Source organism: Streptopelia decaocto (genome assembly GCF_964273445.1).
Source record: "Streptopelia decaocto genome assembly, chromosome: 4".
NCBI classification, from domain to species: domain Eukaryota; kingdom Metazoa; phylum Chordata; class Aves; order Columbiformes; family Columbidae; genus Streptopelia; species Streptopelia decaocto.
The window spans coordinates 232,347-255,866 of NC_138658.1; the positions used below are offsets into that span (position 1 = coordinate 232,347).

Sequence of the window (23,520 nt, forward strand, 5' to 3'; positions counted from 1 at the left end):
TCCTCCTGTGTTAGCAGCTTAAAGAAGGTGCAACCGCCCCGCAGTCAGTGATGACCCACTCTGCTCCTGAACCGCACTGGAGCAAAGACACGGCTGAAATGGGACTGCGACGTTAGAGAAAAAGAAAACCACAATTATTGACTTGGATACAATTTCTCCTGATGCTCACTGATGAAGAAGAGAACATTCATTCATTTGCTTCCGTGAATTTCTCAGAATGGCTGAAACAGGGTCGCTTGAACAATACTTACTGTCATGTTATGGCATGTAAGGCAACTTGTGAATACCTACAATATTCTTCTGATATCAGACAATGAAAATATCACCGCTGTTTGTAGCATCCAGCTGAACTGTAGAGCTGGAGAGAGGAGGAAATCACAAAGCTTGCAGTGCCCTGAGCGAATGCTCCTCCTGGGGTTCAAGCACCTGTAGACCAAAATACCTGCTAAAGTGATTTATCAATAAGTCCTCCAGTAAAAGCAAAACTAATCCAATAAACTAGTTTCTTGATTTAAAATAAATTTCTCTTTGTTCAGCAATGGGTCCTTGATATTACTCTTTCAGCTTCTCCTCTAAAGCGTAAGCCTGTTCCTGGAACTCATCAATCTCTTACTCCTTAATTCTCATTAAGTCAAATATCAGAGAAACAGTCTGAATATTTGAACTGAACTCACTGGTTCCTGGGTCTTCATGTGGCTGTGCTCATGTTGCTTCTGCCCGGACATTTTGAACGACAACCGGTTCCTACCCAAATGGCCAAAGTATGTATTTTCAGTCAGATTCCATTTATTCCCCTTTCTGGTTGCTTCTCTTGTTAATCCTGTGATATAAGAAATAAATGTGATAAAAAGAAATAAATAGGAGTAAAAAATTGTAAAATAAAGGATGAAAAATGGCTTTTGTAGTGTATTTTTTGTAGGATCTCAAGTCTGTTGTTTGGAGGGGGCGGGTGTAAATCACCTACAAAGACTGTAACTTCAGTATTTGCAGGAGAGAGAACACCTTCGAGGCCCATTCAACCTGACAAAGCTCAGCACAGAGAGCTCCCTTGGAAGTATCTCAGAGGCCCAGGTACATTGCTCCTAAATGCTTCTAGTTCACACACATTAAGCAACCTCATTAGCCTAAATGCCATTGATTCATTTTCTTGTACTGCTCTACTTGAGGATAAAAGCCTCGAATTATTGTTCTATAACTTGGAAATCCAAGTCAAAGAATCTCTACCTGAAGTCTGTGAACATATTTCTTCATCTATATTTGGGCCTGAATGTTTCCAAGTTCATAAAAACCTTAAGGAAAAGCTGCTGAGACAACGGAGTTAGAGGTAGTTCAAGCACAGGTTACCTAAGCTACTGCGAAATGATCTCCAGATTCACTTTCGACCCCTGTCCCCCACCAACTTGTGCTTACCAGAACAGCTCTGATTTCCAGCCAGGTCAGGAAGACGGGAAGGGCTATTAGTCCAGCTTTCGGTGACCAACGGGTCTGCAGCACCCACCTGGAATTCACATCCCTCCATAGATCATTCCTTGAGGCATCTAGTGAATTACCCAGCTGCACACAGACAAGGCTCTAATTACACAGACATTGGTGACTTTAGCCTTAGTGCTTAAGGATGTCACTGAGAGAAGCAGAAAGCAGGATAAAAGATAGAATTATATCATTTATCTTGCTAAGTGGTTTTCAAATGCTACACAAATGCTATTCCATTGTTATTTTGAGAGCTTAAAGTAAAAAAAACCCAAAACCAACCAACAACTATTAAGGTACCAACCAAGATATCAATGTTCTTACATCCCTGTCACAGAGCTACTCCCAAGCGGGTTGTCTGAGGTGACCTCACATCTTCTCACGCTCCAGAAGCTGCACTCCTCTCCCTTCCCTCAGGAAGGTGAACCTCACCACACCGTTTGTCCGCTCGTCTCTAATTTGTGCTTTCAACCATTCAGAAAGCATTTTCAAACAAAGCTGTTACTTGATGACAGACCAGCATCAGGCCAGGAACATTAAGGGACTCACCAGAAAATACTATTAGCTATCCATTCCCATCACACCAGCTTCTTTAGCTTCCTCTTATTTGTTTTTAAGGTCCTGACTTGTACTTCAACATTTCTGTCAGGAAAAGAGCTGCCCCTCTCACTGCTGCTTCCAGAACCAAATCACCACATAGATTATTACCATCTACAAAAAGGTGAATCTTAAAAAGGAGCCTGCAAAACCCAAAAGCAGAGGTGCCATTCACTCCCACAGCTGGATTCAATACAGAAAAACGACACTTTTCTCTCCCCAGCCTGTGTACACGTGCCCAGCAAAAGTGGCCATGGTGGGCAAACCAGCACGCGGTGCAGCCGCCACGGCTCCGGGGCTGCTGGCGCCCAGAGGCCGGACCGAGTCCTGCAGCCTTAGATACGCCCACACATCCTGTCCTGAGCGGCACACAGCGGCGTGTGCAGCTCAGGGACGCTGCCGCGGGCCAGTGGCCGCGGGATCCGGTCCCCGTGAGCCGCTGCTGGAGGACGCGGGGCTGGCGCGGCCCACGCTGCTGGGGAGCAGCACGGCGGCCTCGGCTGGCGTCACTTCCGCAACAGGGACCCGAGGAGCGAACAAAAAGGGCCAGGAAAATGTGACTGAGCACCTGCTTCCATCACACCTGCATCTGCAAGTGTCCTCCCATAATTACATTTTCAGCATGTTTCAACTTGGCAGCAGTAAATCCAGTGAATAGCTGGCACTCGTCCCACTGGTGCACACACGCGTAAATCTGCTGTACTGTGGTTTTGCCTGGATTGATGGACCAACTTGTTTTGGGGCAAAGAAAGATCTGTGAGATGCCTAGCTGCCCCTTGTGCACCTTGTTCCATTTTCTGTCTTTTAAACTCTGCCTTCAACCCAGAGTATCTAGTTTAAAAGGGGAACATCTGATTTAAAAGGCAGTGGGGCCACAGTGCCAGGGTGCCAGGGCACAGCACAACAGCTGGATTTCCACCCCTCCATACCTGTTTCTCTCTCAGCAGCACAGTCCCCAAATAGAAGCAGTAGTGATAATTTCAGCTTGATTTCTTCCCGTTCCCAGCACCACCTCTGTCTAGTTTCAGGGACCTGCTCTTCCAGGAGCACGGGATGGCTCGGGGACCCTCCTTGGCACTTTTTGGGCTCATCTGATGTGCTTGCAGGTGCCGCTGCATTCTCCTCCCACAGCCAGAGACCAAACCCGACAGCTGCAGATGGAACATAGCAGGAATTTAACCTGAAGACGTAAAACCCACTAAGGTACTTTCTGAAGTTAAGCTTCCCCTGGTAACAGCCTACATTTTGAATCACAGGATGGTTTGTGTTGGAGGGACGTTCCCAGCTCCCCAGTGCCCCCCCTGCCATGACAGGGACATCGTCACCAGCTCAGGGTGCTCAGAGCCCCGTCCAGCCTGGCCTGGGATGTCTCAGGGATGGTTCATCCACCGCCTCTCTGGGTACCTGGGCCAGGCTCTCACCACCCTCAGGGCAACAATTCCTTCCTCATGTCCGGCCTGAATCTCCCTCCTTTAGTTTAAACCATCACCCCTTGTCCTATCAAGCATCCTATCAGAATTTAATGCTGCTTATTCTCCCTGCGTTCAACATCCTGGTGTGGGATTTCATCAATTCTGATTCCTACATGCGCGAGATGTTTTTTGGGGAACAAGACCCAGATGCACGGATTGGCACGAACACCGCACCAACAGGGGTGCGCACGCTGCAGGGACTGAACCCAGGGCCTGATCAATTATTATGCCTGACGAGGGATGTTGTGCAAGCGGTTCAAAGGGCTGGGGGGCGCACCGAGGCACGGTGACCCCCGGGACGTTTGTGCGGGCCGGGCAGGGACCTCTGCGAAGAGCCACGGGAGCTCAGCAGCTCCGGAGGAGGGTAAACAAGAACCCACAAATCGGATCTGCCGATGCCAAAACCGTGGTCAGCCACCTGGGGCAAGGGGAGAAACGACAGCAAAAGCTGCGTGAACGGCAGAGAAAGCCACCGGGAACGCCGAATGGTTTGGCCCCAGCAGGCACCTTCGGTGGGTGCCATCCTAAATGGCACTGGGGAGCACGAAACTGGGGTGAGCAATGGGACAGCCAGCCAAATAGTACCTCCAAAATCCTGCGTACTGTGAGCCAGGGTGAGGACGACCTGAGCTGCTGCCAGATGGGGACAAGAAGCAGAACCACTGTCCTGGCAAACACAAAGAATTTTGTGTTACGTAAGGTATTTATGTCAATGCTTGGATATTTTCTGACACATTTCTCAGTGTTGGTTTGATTTCCCCCTCTCTTAATTCTTCATTACATTCACCTGCTGCAAAGAGGAGACTGGAGAGAGGGGAAATCTTATATATCAGGTAACTTACATATATATCTTACATACATATCCTACCTCGTGGAGAAGGACCGGCTGTTTCCAGCCTAGCAAGACACCATTTTTCACATCCCACTTCAACGGCTGATGAGCCATTAAGCATCTCCTGATTTGCAGAGTTTTTTTACAAGCAATTATCTTCAATTTAGTTGAACGGATACCCAGGTTTTTGCTGAAAATAGGCTGAATAGGTGGCGATTCAGCAGTGCATTGCTGAGAAATTACAGGTTGACTCCCAGAGGGGAGTCACAAAAGAGACCGAATATCTGTGTTTATAGCCAAATAGGCCATTATCTATGTTTATTTCCACAAGCCCACTGTAATCATACCTGATTTCTAACGGCCCCGAATCCTCTGGAGTATCCACATTATGCCACCGTTTCTGATGTTATTCTCCAAGTCTAAGAAAATAATTCCTGGCCTGAATAGCACCTCAGCGGGCACGTTCACCTCGGTGGGGGCTGCTCACCGTGGAAAAGCACCTTTAGTTGCAGTAAAGTGAAAAAATGCACTCTCCCACATCTTTGGACACGCATTGGGTCCCAGTCATCCCTTTTGTTCACCCAGAGCCATCTCCAGACCACGACTATTGAAGGACTGTTCCCCAGAAACAGCCCCAGCACTGCCAGCTCGGGAGCGCGGCCCAGGACCAGCAGCAGCCAGACACAGCAGCACTTGCCCCAGACAGCTGCGAAACTCTCCATACCCTCACCCAGGTAGAAAAAAAGAGGATGTCTGAGATTTGGTTGCTCTCGTCGTGATCCTCAGGGCAGCACCTGTCTGTCCACACACATGAAGCCACCGGAGAGGAGCCGGTCGCTTCAGCAAACAGCGCTAACCCAGGGCAGTATTCACTGGGTGTTTATTTTGCAGCGGATTCTGTCTGTGATGCCTGCTGTCTGTCTTTCTAAGGCTGAATAAATAAGCTGCTGCTGACCCTGGTGGCTCCGTGGTCCTTTTTCCCCAAGCACCGGATTCTGTCTGTGATGCCTGCTGTCTGTCTTTCTAAGGCTGAATAAATAAGCTGCTGCTGACCCTGGTGGCTCCGTGGTCCTTTTTCCCCAAGCATCAGCCTGGTATCTCACCAGCACCCACTGCCCCTCCTGCTGCAGGTCCTATGGGGCTCCAGAGATCCCCCCATCAGCCTAATGAGGGGGGAAAAAAGCAACCTACGCTCTCAGAAAGCAGCAAACCTTGGGGCACACGTGTGCTCGACACCCAGCCACGGGTCATTTCGGGTGGGAGTCACCCTGACCCTGCGCTGGTGCCACACGGTCACGGTGCTCGGCTGTCCCCACCTAATCACCTCCCGGTGGCCACCACAGGGCGTTTGGCGCGTGTGCACCGAACGGCACCCGCAGTGCCGCCCGCTCCCTCGCACGGGCCGCGAGGACCATTTCTCGCCCAGCACACGCGACGTGACACCGCGTGATGCACGGCGACGCGGCCCCCAGCCCACCTCCTCTCGCCATTCACATTAAACCCATCAAAGGCAGAAAAACCCTGCCCGAGCTCCCAACGCAATGCATTCCCGTTTTGCCAGGTTAATGATTAAAATCGGGCTGACTTTGGAGGCTCCGGCACCCAGACAACGGCAGGCAGGCCAAGGATGCTCGCCCTCTGCCCCGCCGCCGGGATTAATCATTCATCTGGCAATCGGCAGTTCCTTCATATAAATGCCGAGAGGGGTCTCCCAGCACGGTTTTTTGGAGGCAGGAGGAGAACCCGCCGCACCATGAGGGCGGCCGTCACCCTGCTGCTGCTGCTCCTGGCCGCCGCGCGCGCCGAGCACCGAGGTAAGGGCGTTATCGCGGCGTCCCTCCCGAGGCCCGGTTCTGACAGACACAGCGCCGCACGGTATCACTAATTACCAAATGGGGCCCACGGCACCACACACGGTAATGTCAGTAAACTCAAAATGGGGTTTTCCACCCCACAGCCAAGTGAACGGGCCTTTGCTCTGCCCTGGAGATGAGGGTACGAGGTCGGGGTGTGTCAGCTCCCAGCCCCCTCCCCACTTCTCAGCCCACTGCCAAACTGCTGGGCAGGAACGAGAAAGGGAAAAGCGGAGGCGTGGGGTGACATTTCGGTACCCGGGACGCCCCTTTCTGGTGATGCTGGAGGAGCGGGGAGGGGAAGAGGCTGGACTGTGGTTGGGGGTGCAGAGAGGAGAAGAGGACGGTGTGGCAGGGCCTGATTTATTACATTTTCAAGGGAAAATGAGATTTTATGACCCCCTTCAGAAGCACTATCCCACTGTAAAAGCCACCCTTCATCTAAAAACGTTCTGTGCAACCTCATGTTTCCCTCACAGCCCCACAGGGAATCCTCCACCTGCCAAAAGAACCTCTCAAACTTATTTCTCCCATACTGCTTTATGAAAATGAAAAGACATGCAACATGGTGGCAATTAAAGCAGGACTAACAGGCTCTGGTCCTCTGAGGAAAGCAAATTACCTTTTACCGTGGCTTCCCCCTTTTCCCTGGTGCAACTGCCTTGCAGAAGCCCCCTTATTCTTTCTTTCCCATCAAAGCAATCATAGATCATGGAACAGTTTGGGTTGGAAGTGACTTCAGAGGTCACCCAGTCTACCCCTGCTCGGAGCAGGGACACCTTCGCCCAGCTCAGTTTGCTCAGAGCCGCGTCCAGAAGCAACGTGACCTTTGGCTGGCCTGGCAGCATATAACCCCGCGGTTTTGGGAAACAACCCTGTTCCGCAACGCGATACCAGTAAATACTGGTATCAGTATCTACCCTGCCTGTACCAAAGTCTAACCAACGTGGTCTGCAGCAAAAATAAATAGTGTTTTCCCTGGGATGAAAGAGCCGCTGGGGATGTCCTGAGCACCACAGTCACATCTCCACAGGCCTCCCAGCCGCTACAGTCTGAAAACCCTCCCAAAAAAACCAACAGTGCTTGTTTCAAACTCACAAAAATATGCATTTGGACAAGGGGGAACGCGCCTGATGTTTTACCTGTAGCCATAGGGTTTTTTCCTCCGCGCCCCCGCTCTGGCTGCAGAGCTGGAGCAGCAGCTCAGGTGGCAGATGCTCCTGCAGCACCCGCAGCGCAGCAGCAGCCTCTGCTGGTTTTCAGCACAGCACCAGCACCTCCCCGGGACTGCAACGAGTCTGCCTTGAGAAAAGAAGCCACTGCATTGAAACAAAACAAAGCAAACAACAACAACAGCACCTCTGCAGTGAATAAAGGGAGAGCCTGTCGGCATTTCGACCATGGCTTATGGTGGTGTTGCGACCCTTATTCCCACGCTGCTGCTGCCCAGGAGAGAAGTGGAAAGCGAGAGCAAAATAGGGGACCAGTGAGAACTGGCTGGTCCATAAAAGATCATTTTCCCTGGCAAAAAGAGAAAGATGCAAGTTATTTTCCACAGTAGACTCAATTAAGCAAAACAGTGCTGGTTTAGTGGCTTTTGTTGGGTTGCCAATTTGCTACCCCATTTTCCTACCCCTTCTAGTAGGCCTGCCCGACCTGAACCAGCCCGAGCTGTAACACTGGGAACACAAATTGGCTCTCCCGGGAAACAGGGAAAAGCCAGCAGGTGTGGGGAAACCCAGCACAACACCCCAGCGCGGCCCCCGCTCCCCGGGCCCCGCCAGCTGCGCCTGAGCAAGCCGAGCCGCAAATCCTCCTCTTTCTGCTCTTACAGGTAGGGCTTATGTCCGGGACAAAGTCTGCCAGGAGTTCAAGACCCTGGGGAAGGACCAATTCCGAACCCTGTAGGTACCTCCTGCTGTATTTGCCTTCCCAGGATGCTCTGTGCAAAAGTCAAGACCAAAAAAAAGTAAACAAAAGTTATCTTAGAAAGGGGAACATTTGCACTCCCTGCAAATGAGGACCCCAAGTGCTCTTAACAGGCCTGTCCACAGGAGAAAAGTCTGCTTTGCGGTTGGAGTCCTCAACACCAATTAGGCGCCTGAACAAGGAGAAGCCGCAGCAGAGCTGGTGCCTGGGAAGGGCAGCCGGGCAGACCCGCGGGCTCTGCGGCCGCTGCCCAGGACACGCTGCTGCTTCTCGCAGCCGCTCCGCTCCAGCTGACGCCCTTAAACCTCATTTTAACAGAACGATGCTGTGGTGTGGTTTTCGCTTTGAGAGAGCAACCTGATCCGGTTGAAGACGTCCCTGCTCGTGGCAGGGGGGTTGGACTAGATGAGCTCTGGAAATGCCTTCCAAGCCAAACTATTCTGTGATTCTACAATTCCCTGGGCTCATTGCCTCCTTCCTCACACTACCAGGACCATCATTGCCAACAGCAGGAAATACTCCAATGCCACCTTCGAGGAGATCAACCACCTCGTCCGTGAAATCGTCTCTCTGGCCGAAACCTGCTGTGCCGAAGGCACCGACCCCTCCTGCTACGACGCTGGGGTGAGGCTGACCCAAACCGGACACTGGACCCCAAAACCAAGGCGGGGAGGGGACGCGCACACAGCACGGCCCCGGCACGTAACCTCCTTCCCTCCCCACAGTCCTCGGCGCTGTCAGCCAAATCCTGCAGCGGCCGGTCGCCCTTCCCGGCCCACCCCGGCACGGCCGCGTGCTGCGCCCACGAGGGGCTGGAGCGCAAGCTGTGTCTGGCCGCCCTGCGGCACCCGCCCCAGCCCGTGCCCAGGTACCTCCAGCCCTCCAACGAGGAGATCTGCCAGGCCTTCAGGAAGGACCCCAAGGACTTTGCGGACAGGTAAGCCGGGCTGGGGACAGCACTCGGTGTCACTGATAACGCTGTGTCCAGTTCTGGGCTCCCCAGTTTAAGAAGGATAAGGAATTACAGGAGAGTACAGCGGCAGGCTACAAAGATGCTGAGGGGTCTGGAGCATCTTTCTTATGAGGAGAGACAGAGAGAGCTGGGGCTGTTCAGCTGGAGAAGAGAAGCTCAGAGGGCTCTTATCAACAGTTATAAATATCTCAAGGGTGGGTGTCAAGAGGATGGGCCAGACTCTGTTCAGTGGTGCCCCATGACAGGGTGAGGGGCAACGGGCACAGACTGAAACACAGGAGGTTTCAAGGAGAAACTTGTTTACCTTGGGGGTGCCAGAGCCTGGACCAGGCTGCCCAGAGAGGTTGTGGAGACATTCTCTGGAGACATTCAAACCCGCCTGGACGCAACTGTGTGATCGGCTCTGGCGAACCTGCTTTAGCAGGGGGTTGGACTAGACGGTCTCTAGAGGTCCCTTCTCTACTCCAGCCTCTCTGTGACAACACCGTGCCAAGCCTGGGTGCATGCCAGTACTGGCGGCGTCTGGGTACCCACCGAGCAAACCTCTCCCGCGCAGCGCAATCACTGCCACGGCTCTCGGCACCCATGGACAGCTCAGTCGTGGGGCTACCAGTGCATTGGAATGAAAGATGGGGATATCCTGCATTTGCACAGACCCCAAGGACAGGATTTTACCAAATCACAGAATCATCATTTTGGTTGGAAGAGACCCTCAAGACCCCTGAGTCCAACCATTACCCCAACAGTGGCACTAAGCCATGTCCCTAAGCACCACTTCTACAAGTCCGTCCGACCCCTCCAGGGATGGTGGCTCCACCACCGCCCTGGGCAGCCTGTTCCAATGCCCGACAGGCCCTTCTGTGAAGAATTTTTTCCTAATATCCAATATAAACCTCCCCTGGCGCAACTTGCGGCCATTTCCTCTCATCCTGCCACTTGTTACTTGGCAGAAGAGACCAACACCCTCCATGCTACAACCTCCTTCCATACAGTTGTAGAGAGCAATAAGGGACGAGCGGTGCTGTCAGCCCGCTCCATGGCTTGGTGCACTAAGCTGGCAGCACAGGGAGACGCCTGGAGAGGGCTCACAAACCCAGCACAGCCCTGACCCCCCCAAACCCCACCTCTCCTGCACCCCAGCACCTGGTCCAGCGGCACTGGCTCTCTCCAACCCACCTCTGCTGCAGGTTTCTGTACGAATACGCGAGCAGCTACAGCCAGGCACCCCTGCCAGTGCTCCTGGGCTCCACCAGGACCTTCCTCTCCATGGTCTCCACCTGCTGCATCTCCCCCGCGCCCACTGTCTGCTTCCTGAAGGAGGTGAGGTCCCTCGGGGCCGCCGGGCTCGTCCCGGTCCCCGCTGTGTGGGAAGCGGGGTGAGCGGCGCGCCGACGGCTCCGGGGGAGCTGGGGGCACAACGCCTGCGTTCCCCTGGGAGGACACCTGCGCCTTCCTTCCGCGGCAGAAACTGGCGAGGAAAAACCTCTCCCTCCTCACCCTGATGTCAAACCGAGTTTGCTCCCGCTTCATGGCATACGGGAAGGACAAAGTCACCTTCAGGTAAAAGGGGAAAATGGCCTTTTCTCTCCTTTACCATGGCTTGGGCTGGGAGATCTTTCCTATTTCAAGCTGTGGATGCATCACGCAGGAAGCGTTCACAAAGCCGATTTTTAACTAAGATATAAAAACAAGCTGGCTGTAGCATCCCATAGGAATTCTCTGCATACAGCAGAGATGCAAAGGCAGCCCTGTGAGTCCTCATCGCGTCCCTCCTGCACGCTACCTGGCAAAATCCCCGCTCTGACCTGGTAATAGGGCAAGGGAGGAGCTGAGCTCCCGAGCCCCTTGTTCACCTGTGCCTGCCCAGCTACCTGGCCATGCTCGCACAGAAGACGCCCGGCGCTTCGTTTGAGGACCTCTTCCCTCTGGCAGAAGACGCTGCTGAGGTGTTTTCCCAGTGCTGTGACTCGGTGGCTGAGGACTGCATGCAGAAGAAGGTAGGAGAGCCAGGATCCAACCCTAAAAAACACCTCCAGAGTCACAGCAGGGGCACAGGAAGTGAATCCTATCCTGGGGAGGGGGTGGCAGGACCCCCTGTCCTCTGAAAAAGGGTCCACAGCCTCACCCCACGCACCCTCTCCCCCCCTTCACGCAGTTATCAGAGCACACCACCAAAATCTGCAGCGTGCTGTCCGCCCGAGACGAGAGACTGGCTGACTGCTGCCAGGGGAAAAACGTCATCAGCAACTACTTCTGCATCTCCGCCCTGCAACCCGCACCTTCCCCCGCGCTGCCGGAGCCGCCGAAGCCGACAAACGAGCAGCTGTGCGGGGAGGACGGGGCCCGCCACGTCAAGAGGTGAGGCCCCGGCGGCACCGCCGCAGCCGGCGCACTTCCCTGGTCTTGGTTATCTGGTTTTATTATCAGAAAAATTATTATAATAATTACGTTATTATGAAATATTATATAATATATATTATAGTAATAATTGCAATAATTACTATAAAAACCTGTCCGGTGCCTCGTTTTCCCCGCTCCACCGCAGGTACCTGTTCGAGCTGGGGCGGAGGCACACCAGCGTCCCCGACGTCTTCCTCGGCAAGCTGTACGACGCCGCCGAGCAGGTCATCAGGGAGTGCTGCTCCGCCACGGATGTCCCCGCCTGCCTCGACAGCAAGGTGACCGGCTCTCCGTCCCCAAACCCCTCCGCACAGGCTTTGTCCGTGGTTAGAGCCATCTTCCTCTGCCATGCAGCGTCAGCAGATGGATGGAGAGCTGCCTCCCTTCCTGGAAAAGGCCAACCAGCTCTGCGGGGAGTACAACAAGCTAAACTTCCTCGACTTCAAGAAGAAGTAAGACTTTTCCCCCCAGAACCGCCCCTCTGTGGCTGTGCATCGGCAGCTACAATCCAAATTTAGCCAACGCAAGGGATACACAAACAGAGCATCTGCTGGGAGAGATGCAGAGTCGCCCGCTGACTGTTTTGAGCAAGGTCTCCCTCAAAGGCTAAATAGCGGAGTACAGGGAAACACACCACAAATCCCTTGCGTGGTGCCCAGCCTTGCTCTCATGTGTCATCCCGCCCCCGCAAAACATGGCCTGGGGATTTCACGTCCCTGGGTCCGCGCTAAAGCCCCCGCGCCCCACACCGCAGGCTGCGGGAGAGCTTGATGCGGACGGCGCCGGACGCCAGCCCCGAGCAGCTGGGGCTGCTGGTGGAGCAGCGAGCAGAGTTCGCCTCCACCTGCTGCCCCGCCACCTCGCCCCCCCACTACTGCACCTCCAAGGTAAAGTCCCCGCCCCTCCTTGCCGTGCCGTGCCCATGGCAAACCCGTGCCCACGGCAAACCCGTGCCCCCCGGCTCCTTCCCCTCTCTTGCAGGTGAGCGTGGCGCTGGGCAACACGTGCAAGGGCGGCTCCTGCCTGCTGGTGTGAGCGCCCGAGGCGAGCGGCCGGGGCCCTGGCACGGCGGGGGCCGGCAGCGCCCCTCCGGTGGGGCAGGGATGGAGGGGGCGGCTCGGGGAAAGGGTCCCGGCCACCCGCCCGGGCTGAGCTCTGCGGGACGTGGAAGGAGCGCCGAGGGCACTGGCGGACGGCTGCTCTGCCTCGCACCGCGAGAGGAAGGTGCCACTGAGCTCGTGTCTCCCGCCTGCCCAGCGGCAACAGCACCCACGTATGCCTGCAGCTGCAATAAAGCCTGAAACAAGCACCCCCGTTGCTGCTGGAAAGGGTTTTTGCTTCATCCCACTGGGGCAGGGTGGGGAGGATGGAGGGGGACAAGCATGGGGCTGGGGCACCCCTGGGGTGGGCTGGGAAGGGGCGCAGCCCCGGCTCTGCAGGCAGGACGAGGGGGTGCCAGCACTCATCCTGGGAACTGTCTGAACAACTAACCAAACAAAACCCAAACCACGCACCGAGTGACCACAAAGAGGATGCTCTCTGCGGGTATTTGGATATTCACCCGAGGTGGGACCTCTGCGCACCGGTGTGGTAGCAGTGCACCCTGACTTCACTGCCCCCCGCCCCAAACCCAGCACCCCTGACAGTGCGGACCCCCCCAGCCCTCCTGTGCGCCCAGGGTGGGGGAGCTGAGCCCCGCCAGCACCCGCCGCTTCGGGTGCCCGGGAGAGGCGCCCAGCCAGCCACCCAGCCCGCAGGGACGGTGCTCAGCAGATGGCGCCCGTCCTCCTGGAAAGCGACAGAAAGCTGTCCTGAGATCAAATTCTGCAGCCCTGGCACCAAACCCGTGGTATTAGAAAGGGATGGTGAAGCCTCTCGACTTTTTCCACTACCAGCTTCTGTGGTGCCAGGCAAAGCAAAACCCCCCGAGGCCCCCGAGCCTGGGCAGCTCCAGCAAAGACAGACCAGAAACTGAAACAGTCGGCGCTCCAGCGAGAAAACCCAGGTGATGGGAGCGATGGTCTAAGGAAATTACTGTACAGACGGCATCCGAATTCAGATCTGCTCCAAAACAACAAATGAAATAAATGGATACAGAAGGTGCAATTTTCTTACCAACAGGGCAGAGGGACTCCCTCCGAAAGGGGAAACTCTGCAAGAGGCAGAGGAACAATGCACAGAATTGGGGTGAGCTGATGTTAAAACTAATCAAGAACCCAGAGTAATGACTTTGCAGTCACCAGACCCAGCTCGGGAAGCAGCTCCAGGGGGGACAAGGCTCTGCCAGGAGCACCGCAGCTACCAAGGGGCACAACCAACGCTGATCACCCGCAATGAACGGCTCTTTGGCACTGGGGGTGCTCCTGGCAATAACCCTGCACCCCCAGGCGCTGGCTGTCTGGGCAGCGCCCCGAAGGGCTGGGTTGGGACGAGCAGGGGATCTTAAGAGAAAAGAAAAAAGGAAAAAAGCCCCAAATGTGACGCAGGATAAAGCAAACTCAATGTCACCCACGCAACACTGCTGGTCACAAAGCAGCGAAAAGCCACGTCTCACGGCACAGCTGCTCCCGCAGCAGGCTGGTTTCGTCCAGAAATTCTGCACGGATTGCAAAGGGCACATCCACCGCCCGCCACAACACGCGCGTTTCGGAGGCAGGTCCGTCGCACCGCAGCCCCGCGGGCCGCCCGGCGGCGGGGCTGGCGCCTCGCGTCCCACACCAGGGCAGCTTCGCCTCTATTTCCTCCTCCCAGCACGTCCATCCCGGCACAAGCCTGTGTAGCTAAAACCTCTGATGTTTGAGTGGAAATTAATCTATATAAGCTTGAACGGGGTACGTGCTGAAAACGAGCAGCAACCCCACGTTCACTCGGGTCACTCTGCACCGGAGAGCACCAGCAGCCTCCAGGTCTCTGCTCATTTTCCCCAGGATGGCAGACACAGGGTGGACTTGCCTGGCTCTGGTGTGAAGGACGCAGGGACGGCAGCCGGGCCACTGGCCACCGCCGGTCCCCTGGCACAGTCCCTGGCAGCTGTGACACCGGCAGCCTCATCTCCGGAAAGAGCCCCTGCTCTGAGGTGACAGAAACCCTTAAAATCGGGAAAAACGTACACATGGAGTGTTCTCTCCACCCTCTCTCTGGCCACGGTTATCTTTGCTAGTAAACTTTACCTAAGGACAGTGCAAGCCCCATGCTTTGGGGTCCCCGAGACCCCAGAACCCCGCTAGAAATATCACGAGGCCACACTCAGATATAGACTGCATTTTCAAGCGGAAAAATAAGATATCTTCTATTTTTTGAGCAAGGAGTGTGTTACTGGGCAAGAGAAACTCTTCAGTTTCAGCACCCAGGTGTGTCGTAACCCCCTCCAGCTCACGGCTCAAAACTTCGGCACGGGATTTGCTCTGCACACAAAGTATTTTCTGGAGTTTGGAGCAGGCATCACTTTCTGCTGTGATGTCCCATCCTTCTGGCTTGCAGGAGCTTAGCAAAGAATTAAGCCTTGTCAGAAGGTGAAGTCAAAGGGCATAGTTTTGTTTAGATGTTTGCTACTGTCTCGCCTGAGAGCAACCCTTCCCAAGCCCTGCACCCCAAACCAAGCGGGAAAGAACAGCTAAAACAGAGACAAAAAGCAACCCCCTGGCTTATCTTCTGGGACCACAGGCAGACTCGACATGCACAGAACACAAGGACAGAAACGCCTCGTGTCTGCCCACATGCTGGTCCAGGGACTGGTGGGGCTTTTCGTCCCGAGCGAAGAGCACCTGGGACGCGGCTGACCCGCAGAAACCCCCGTGCCCCACGGATCCCCATCCTAAAGCCTGTGAGAAACGCTGCTGACCCGGCGCGGGCTCGGGGCCGTAACACGCGCTCTGCCCTCCGCGGTTATCGGCACTGGTGTTGGGCTCCCGCCACCCTTAATTACGTACGGGAAAACCTAATTCTGCCACACCTTCCTCCCTGCCAACTAATTAGACAAGTGATCACACCGTGCCATTAAAGATATTGCATCCATTATTAAGGACTTCATTTTAGAAATGGGCCACTTCTCCAAAATACCTCCAGACCCTCCCCACGGAGCCAGCAGCTCTTTCCACCGCAGCCCGGTGCACAGGACACGTCCACTTGCTTTGCACCGGAACCTTGCCTGGGAGCTCCCACCTTTTTGGGAAGGAGGAGCTACCACGGCAGCGCACGGGGCAAAGAACAGAACACTCACCAGGGAACCCCCGGGGCCGGCGCAGGCGCGGCGGGACGCGCAGGATGCGCGGGCAAACGCGCCCACGGCCGCAAAGCCGCCGCGGCTGTCACCGCTCGCGCAGGGAAACACAGAACAAAACAACTGTTCTTATTAAAACTGGCTGACTTCTGAGAAGGCCTGGGGGGCCAGAGCAACCTGTGGGCAGGGACCTGGACAGCAAAGCACCCGAGGCATTCCCCATCCAGCCAAGCACACCCACGATGTTCCCCATCCAGCAAAGCAAAGCACCCCGAGACATTCCCATCCAGCCAAGCACCCCGAGACGTTCCCATCCAGCCAAGCACCCCGAGACGTTCCCCATCCAGCCAAGCACCCCAAGACGTTCCCATCCAGCCAAGCACCCCGAGACGCTCCCATCCAGCAAAGCAAAGCACCCCGAGACATTCCCATCCAGCCAAGCACCCCGAGACGTTCCCATCCAGCAAAGCAAAGCACCCCAAGACGTTCCCATCCAGCCAAGCACCCCGAGACGCTCCCATCCAGCAAAGCAAAGCACCCCGAGACGTTCCCATCCAGCAAAGCAAAGCACCCCGAGATGTTCCCCATCCAGCCCTCTGCCAACCCGGCCAGAAACTGCTGCCATTTTCCACCCTCCACCGCGCTGTGGGTTTTGGTTTGTTGTTTGTTTTTTCAATGTGTTTACCGGTCTCCCTCCTCCTGCCCTCGGAGCTGCCGCAGCCGCTGTGCGCAGCCTCGGCACAGGCTGGTTTTGCCTCCTGAGTTTTTCTTAGCAGCTCTATAACTCGTTTCCTCATTTTGAAACATTTGGAAGAACAAGCCAAGCCCTGGCTATCTGCTGATCACCAGAACACAAGGATGCAAATCGGACTGGCAATCCTCACCCCCAGCACCTTCCTGCACAGCACCTTGCGAAGTCGGATAGCGGTGAGGACGCATCAGGCAATGCAACTAAAATGGATAAACCTCCCCTCCCACCTCAAAAACTTCTGCAAGGCAGATGCCGCTCCCCACCACAGCTGTCTCGAGCTGCAAAACGGCTCTTCGCACTAATTGCAGAGCTGTTGCAGCAATAATTAAGCAGCAATACATTGCAGGTGCAGCAGCATGGTGGGAGCAACACTGGTAATAGTTTCCAACCAGGGAAAAGCTGCTATGGGAAAGGTGTCCCATAAACTGCTCCGGACACTAAAGCCACCTGATAGAGCAGCTCCTGGCATTTACCTTTCTGATAATGACGGTCCGTGCGAGGGGCTCCCGGGGTCCTGCAGGGATCAAAGTGCGCAAGTGTTAATTAATTGACAAACAGCAGGGTAGGGTTTCCTAAAAATGGGAAAGAACTCCCCAAAGCTGCCATGGCTTGCCTGCAGCGCCACACACGGCTCTTTCCACCTCCCTGCCAGGCGCCCGGCACCTGGGCGAGGGATTTACTGCTGGAGAACATGTTAACCAAGTACAGAAATGAGTAAGGTGACCAACCTCTGTCCTTTTCTTTGGATTTAAAAAAATCAATGACTAAATCCATACCAACATTTCAAAAGGGTTGAAAGCGCTGCGTTTGCCTGCTCGCCGTGCCCCTGCCCCGGAGAACCGCTGGGCTGCTCGCTTTCCCAGGGACTCCCCCAGCCCCAAGGCCACGGCCGCCCTCCCGGCCGCCCGCACCCACCACCCAGCCCGAGCACCCAGGCTCATACCTTTACTTCTCTCCTGTGCTGTGTGCGGTGTGTTCCCAAAAGGAGCCGCAAGGGTTTTCCTCCAGCCTGACACTCAAAGCTCAGCAGAATCTCCCAGCCAGGGGAGGGGTGGGGGGGCGGAGGGGCAGCAATTTAAGGGCGAGAGGAGCCGCCCACAGGTGAATTTCATGCTACCCAGCCCAAGCCCTGGGGCTTCAGCAGCTGCAACAGGTTGAGTAATTTCCACAGGTGACAATCCTGTTACCCTGGCCAAGAAGTAGCTACTCAAAATGTAGCAGAGTCCCCAAAATGTCCGGTCTGAGCGTCCCCCACAAAACACTTTCCGCTCTGACAAGATGGGAAAGACGTGGACAATAAGGGGGTTTTGGTGCCAGGCTAAGAGCGCGGAGCTTGGTGCTGCCTGACCGGAGCCGGCCCGGCGGGACGGGTGAGACGCCTGCGGCCGCTCCGGCGCCACCATCGCAACCGCAGCACACGGCCCGGGTTCTTCACCATGAACTTGGCTCAAAAGAACCCATTTCTGTCACCGGCACGGCTTGCCCACCTTTATTCATGAACAATCGTACCTCACTCCCCAAAACGCTTCAATATCTTACCTCGGGAGAGGGCACTTCTACCATGAAAACCCCCTTTCTACCCGCACATCCTCCCGAGCTCCCCGAACGCCTTCCCTGCGTCTGTTCACGGAGCTGCCGCGCGTTCCCCTTGAACGGCAATTACACAACAGCCATACAGAATCTTAATCCAAACACGACTAACCAGGGAAAACAAACACACACACTCTCCCATAAATGCATAAAGTTACTTTATTTTCAGTATACATTTAATTTTGAAAAATAGAAATGCTAAAATATCTCATCATCTTCATCTTTTGATTCCATAAAAGTCACAATAGAAAGCTCCATAAAACTGTAAAATACTATAATGTTATAAGGAATTTCACGTTTTATATTACCGGGAAAAAAAATCATTTTAATATATTGAAATGTTTCTGCTTTTTTTCCTTTTTGTTCCACCATCTTGATCCACTCATTTTACACTATTTTTTAATTCTTTCCTCCAAAGCAAAGAGAGACTCAAGAGAATTAAAAACAATAATAAAACTATCTGAAAGTGCGTGTTGATTAAAAAACCCAGTAATGGATGCAAAGAAGCCTCGGCCGCAGGGACGAGCGAGCCGGGTCACGGGGACCAGCGAGCCGGGCCGCAGGGCAGGGCCACCGCGCCGCAGGGACCAGCGAGCCGGGTCACGGGGACCAGTGAGCCGGGCCGCAGGGCAGGGACGAGCGAGCCGGGCCGCAGGGCAGGGCCACCGCGCCGCAGGGACCAGGATCATTTCTCTACACCTTCCCCTGATTTCAGAGTCCACACACATTCCCAGAAGCGCCTGCCCCAGAATACCCAATTCTGGTTCAAAATGAGCGTGAGTTTTCTCAAAGCTCTAAGTGCAGTGAAACTCTCCCTGCGGTGACTCCAGCCCCTCTCCCTGCCCGCTCTCTGATGCCAGCAGAGATCCTGCTTAACATCTTTGCGTTGTCTGCGGCTTTTTTGTAATTTTAAAGGAAAAACCAAAAAAGGAGACACAGCCACCAATGAAGCACTATTGTCAGGGGCCAGGAAAGGAAAGAATTCCAGCTCCTGTCCCCAGCGTTCTGCATTTTTCCATAAAAAGCTACCGAAACCTTTGTCCCGTCACCTCAGCAACACTAGCCTCTGTACCACAGCTCGCTCAGGTTAAACGAAAAAAATAAAGAGAGAAAGGTCTAGATCAGCAGTCAATACATTTCAAGTACATTTACCATGGTTGAAAGTGGAAGACCTCATTTTGTGGAGACGAATCAGCAGGTGACAGCGCACGGAGCCGCAGGACCCCGGCCGGCGCTCCCGCAGAACAGCCCGCTCTCCCTGTTCACCTGTTGTGACCTCTCCTTTGTCAGTTATTTGGATTCCTACAAATAAAAGCTCAGGACAAAACCTAAAAGGCTCTCGTGTACTCCCCAGGTGACAGGCGAGTCGGTCTCCCTTGGGCAGTCAGGGGCTGATGCTCACCGAGGAGCGGAAACCCTTTACGTTGGCATTGCACTTGCAGGTGATCTGTCCTCGGCTCGCAGACGGGATCACAGAGCCTCTTCTGGTCATTTCTCATGCTGTCCCAGCCTTTCCCAAGCGTTTAGGGCCGTGTTCCCAGGATGCCGATCCCCGAGGGCAGCAGAGAGGAGAAGCCGCGCTCGCTCCGGTGCCGATCACCGCGTTCACGCTTCCAGTCCACGCACGTTTTGTGTATGCAGAGATTGAGATCCCTCGGTAACGAGTCACTGGGGAATGTAGGGACGTGTGTGCACGTGTGGGTGCTGTGTAGGTGCCTCTTCAACTCCATCTTTACGCAGCAGTGACCGCTTGCAGGAGATCAGACTCAAACTACCTGCCCATCTTTAAACCTGCGCACTGTAGTGAGTGGGCAGGAGCTTCTACAGTACGCCAGGGAACAAAAAGAACAACCTGTTCTGCAGCTCCAGTTGCTGATAGGGCTGTTAGTAGTGAGTAGATGCTGAATTTGTCATATAAGGTCTCAGTACATCAAGAAATTCTGTTTTCTTAATCAACACAGACTTTGGTTTTGCAACATCGGAAGCTGCGGCAAGGTGCCGGTGCTTGGGGGAAATTTTCCCCGTTGGGGAATTAGCCCTTACAGCTGGACTTTTATTTTTTCCCCCCTCTTTTTTTCTGAAGCCTTTACAGTGTTTTACACGTAATCCTCATGCCCCATCAAAGCAATGTCTTGGTGAAGCCCAATTTCCCCGATGCATGTTTATATGCACAGACCAGTACGTAATGTGTACGTGCTGCAGAAAGAAAATCACGTCTCACAGGGTGAGTTTAGCTCATCTGGTATAAAACTAAAAGCCTGTGCATGGCCATGCCCAGCCTGCTTGGTACTGACCTTGCACGGACAACAGGCCTAGTGCTGAGCACTCAAGATTTAGGGTAAATCCTGCGGATGATGGTAAAGAGATCTGATTTGTGAGCCTGGCCGCTCCGGCGCCGGGATGGACACCCCGGGTCACCGCGGCTCCCTCCGCAGCGGGGCCCTCGTGTGCCTGCACCGCACACGGGGCTTCTCGCCGCTACACACACAGACGTGCACACACGGACGTGTCACGAGAGAGAATTCTAACTATGCCACATAGCAGATCGACGTGAATACAATCAGCATCTGTCCACTGACATCCTTAGCCGGTCAGTGCTTTGCTCACCACCATTACATTTAAGACTCTTCCTAGACTGCAAGAGATTTAAGTTACAATCTGTCTCCTTCACAGCAACGCTAGATTATTTATAAAAAAACCAACCAACGAAAACCAAACGTCCATAACCCTAAGGAGAACAGACGCTTCAGAGCAGAAGGTGCTAATCAAACTGATCCAGCCCTGTGCCGTGTCCTGGAGATTGTGGTGTGGTGGTGTTTGTTCTGGTTTGTTTTTCTTGTAAAAATCACATTATATATTGTACAATACATTTTTACAGAAAGCCTGGCGTCTAGAAATAAGAGGTAGAACTACTCATAACTATATGTTTCCTGCTGCAGGAAAAATTCATTTCTTCTTTACAGTAATTAAAAAAAAGGTTAAAAAAATTGACAAAAAAAAAGTTGTAGGTTAGGCCCCCATAATTTAAACAAAATAATCTAGGAAAATAACACTCTTCCATGTACCTGACAGATTAAGTCCATTAAAGTGTTTCTTTAAAAAAAATTGCATAGGAAAGGGACATTTCAACACACATGCTACAACGATGGAAACAGTTTGTCTTTGCTGGGAGTGAAGTACCTTTTCCTTTTCCTTCTCGTGTTAACTACAAGTACAGGCTTTAAGAGCAAATTAGTATTAGCAGCACTTTCAGCATCTTTGAGCAGTGTAAGAAAGACGTTGCATTAGCCTGGAGGTCAGTTTTGTTCAGACAAACAAACACACAGTTACATAACTACGGTGACGCCAGCTCCTCTGACATCTCCCACAGGTCCTACATTACATCCTTAACACCTCTGCCCCCTGCTTGACAACGAAAGAGAAGCGGCAGAGAAGGCAAAGACGAGCGTTGGTCAGCGCGGAAGGACGGGTGGGGAGAGCGCGGCGGAGCGGTGCCGAGGGCAGCGGGCGATGCCGCGCTTACCTATGCCGGTGGGAAGAGAGAGCATTACAGCGTTTTAACATTCGGCTAGTGACAAAAAAATAAAAATCCCAGAAAAGATTGAACAGACAGACAAATTACAAAGTAGTTTCTGTTCCCTTGCTCCTCCAGAAAAAAGCATTGTCTTCAGGCTCAAGTTCTATTCTAATTTGAGGCACAACTTTGACTGGAGTTCGTGGAGGGCTGCGAAGAGAAGGGAGACAAGGTGAGGGTGGGCGCCGTCCTCGTGACTCCCGACAGCGCCCGCTGTGCCCGTGGGCATTCTGCTGGCCCAGCCCCCAGGGAGCAATTCCCCAAATCTACAGCCCGCGAGAGAAAAACCAGCCCCTCATTGACCGAGGTGCTCCACGTATCCAGCACTTGTGCTTCACGCCAAGCTGCAGCCACACTCATTGACTGTCTCGGAAGTACCCTGGTTGCACCCACGGAGATGAATTTCACACACTGTCTGGCACCCGGACGTGTAGATACGTGCTCGACACTGCAGAGGCCACGCCAGCCCAGACCCGGCGCTGTGCGGCCCCCGGGGCCCCGAGCCGCTGAGCCACAGCGCAGCTCTCATGCGTTTTTAGTAAACTCTCCCTTGCTGCAATTTAAAGTCGTTATTTACTCTATTAACTACCACGGATATGGGAAACCAGATTACTTCCTTCTTGCAACACCCTGTTACAGGACCCAAGGTAACTGTAATAGTAATTTTCTCTTACTATCTCTTTTGTTCTTTTTAAAGGTTGAACAATCCCAATTCATTTATTTTTCCCCTGTAGATGTGTTTTCTAGACTCCTTACAGTCGTTCCACATCTTTCTTCTGCTTTCCACCCCAAAAAAGACACCACTAGTGGAGCTGGTGGAACACCGCGGTGTCCACGGGCTCCCCACGCCCCTCCCAAGGCCATGCTGGTGAATCTGGCACGCAGGGAATTCTCCCCAAGCGCCCTGGAAGTTTCCTATAGGGGGACAGCAACTTCGCCCCATTGACCTTTGGTATACTGAGGGGTAGCTGAGATGCTTTAGAGGAATCATTACAAATTTTATATATAATTTATACATATATATTATGGGTTCTTACCTTGGCATGGCGTATGACTGAAGGAAAGGAATCGTATCAGCACGACGTATGGCGTTCAAGGAATGTTGGTGATTTTTCTCCTGTTGGGGAGGGAACAAAGCCCTGTTGGTCACTGCCCGCAGCACTGATGGCATCTCAAGCCTCGGTTTCCCCAGCAAATTCTGATGTATTGGGCAACACTTTCTAATGCTGACTGCCTGTCAGACGAATTTCACAGCTTGTACATAAAAAGACCGAATTTACATGTCTCCTTTGAGATAAAAACCCTTGAACTGCCAACGGGACCAAAAAGACTCTTTTCCCAAGAGTTTCACCACCTTTAGGACACTTACCTTCCATCCACCTCCCCAGTGACCCGTGCTCCTCAGTCCCAGCCGTGGCGTGGGAGCAGGCAGCCCGCTGCCCGCGACCACTCGCCCCCCGGGCCCCGTGTGGCCACGTGCTGTTCTGTTGTTAGTCACACAACCCTGCTCTAGCTACTGCTGAAGAAAAGCTCGGGACTGAAAAATCTATTTGGTGTTCGGATCAAGAAACAGCTGGGTTGGAATCCACCTCTGCCTCGGCTGCTCCGGTGTTTGCGAGCACTCAGCACATGCAAAATATGTTTAAGTACGGGATGGTAGTACCATTATTATGAATTTACTTGGAATTGCAGAGCAGATTCCAGCTACTTTTTCTAGTAAAGGAGCCTGTTTTCTTTTTTGCCATGTTTCTAAATAAAAGACAGCAAATCAATTTCTGAAATGTACAAATATGCCAAGAAGGTACTGCTCAGCTCATGGGTGACCTACCCCGTGCTGTCTGAAAGGGCATTCCAACGGGC

The 23,520-nt window shown here is 53.6% G+C and overlaps 2 protein-coding genes across 9 annotated transcripts in view; one reads left to right on the forward strand and one right to left on the reverse strand.

Annotated features, from left to right (window-relative positions):
* Positions 1-300: 300 nt before the first annotated feature.
* The window catches only part of SLC4A4 (solute carrier family 4 member 4), a 182,786-nt gene continuing 159,566 nt past the window's right edge, over positions 301-23,520 (reverse strand). For 3 of the 8 annotated variants that reach the window (XM_082052104.1, XM_082052101.1, XM_082052105.1), the window contains 2 exons: positions 22,698-22,777; positions 21,673-21,810 (listed from right to left, as the gene is read on the reverse strand). In XM_082052104.1, coding sequence (XP_081908230.1) covers positions 22,734-22,777 — 44 coding nt within the window. In that variant the 3' untranslated portion in view covers positions 21,673-21,810; positions 22,698-22,733. Of the gene's footprint in view, positions 443-674; positions 821-1,410; positions 1,555-4,133; positions 4,207-18,227; positions 21,610-21,672; positions 21,811-22,697; positions 22,778-23,520 lie in introns of those variants that run through there. The other 5 variants (XR_014184010.1, XR_014184011.1, XR_014184009.1 and 2 more) reach the window with 5 other exon arrangements.
* On the forward strand, positions 5,999-12,828 carry GC (GC vitamin D binding protein; the record flags this gene model as incomplete). The annotated part of the gene is made up of 12 exons (XM_082052106.1): positions 5,999-6,185; positions 8,059-8,128; positions 8,645-8,777; positions 8,879-9,090; positions 10,314-10,446; positions 10,592-10,686; positions 10,994-11,123; positions 11,282-11,484; positions 11,672-11,804; positions 11,881-11,978; positions 12,281-12,413; positions 12,508-12,828. 12 exons carry the CDS (start codon positions 5,999-6,001, stop codon positions 12,559-12,561), a joined length of 1,581 nt encoding a protein of 526 aa, XP_081908232.1. The 3' UTR covers positions 12,562-12,828.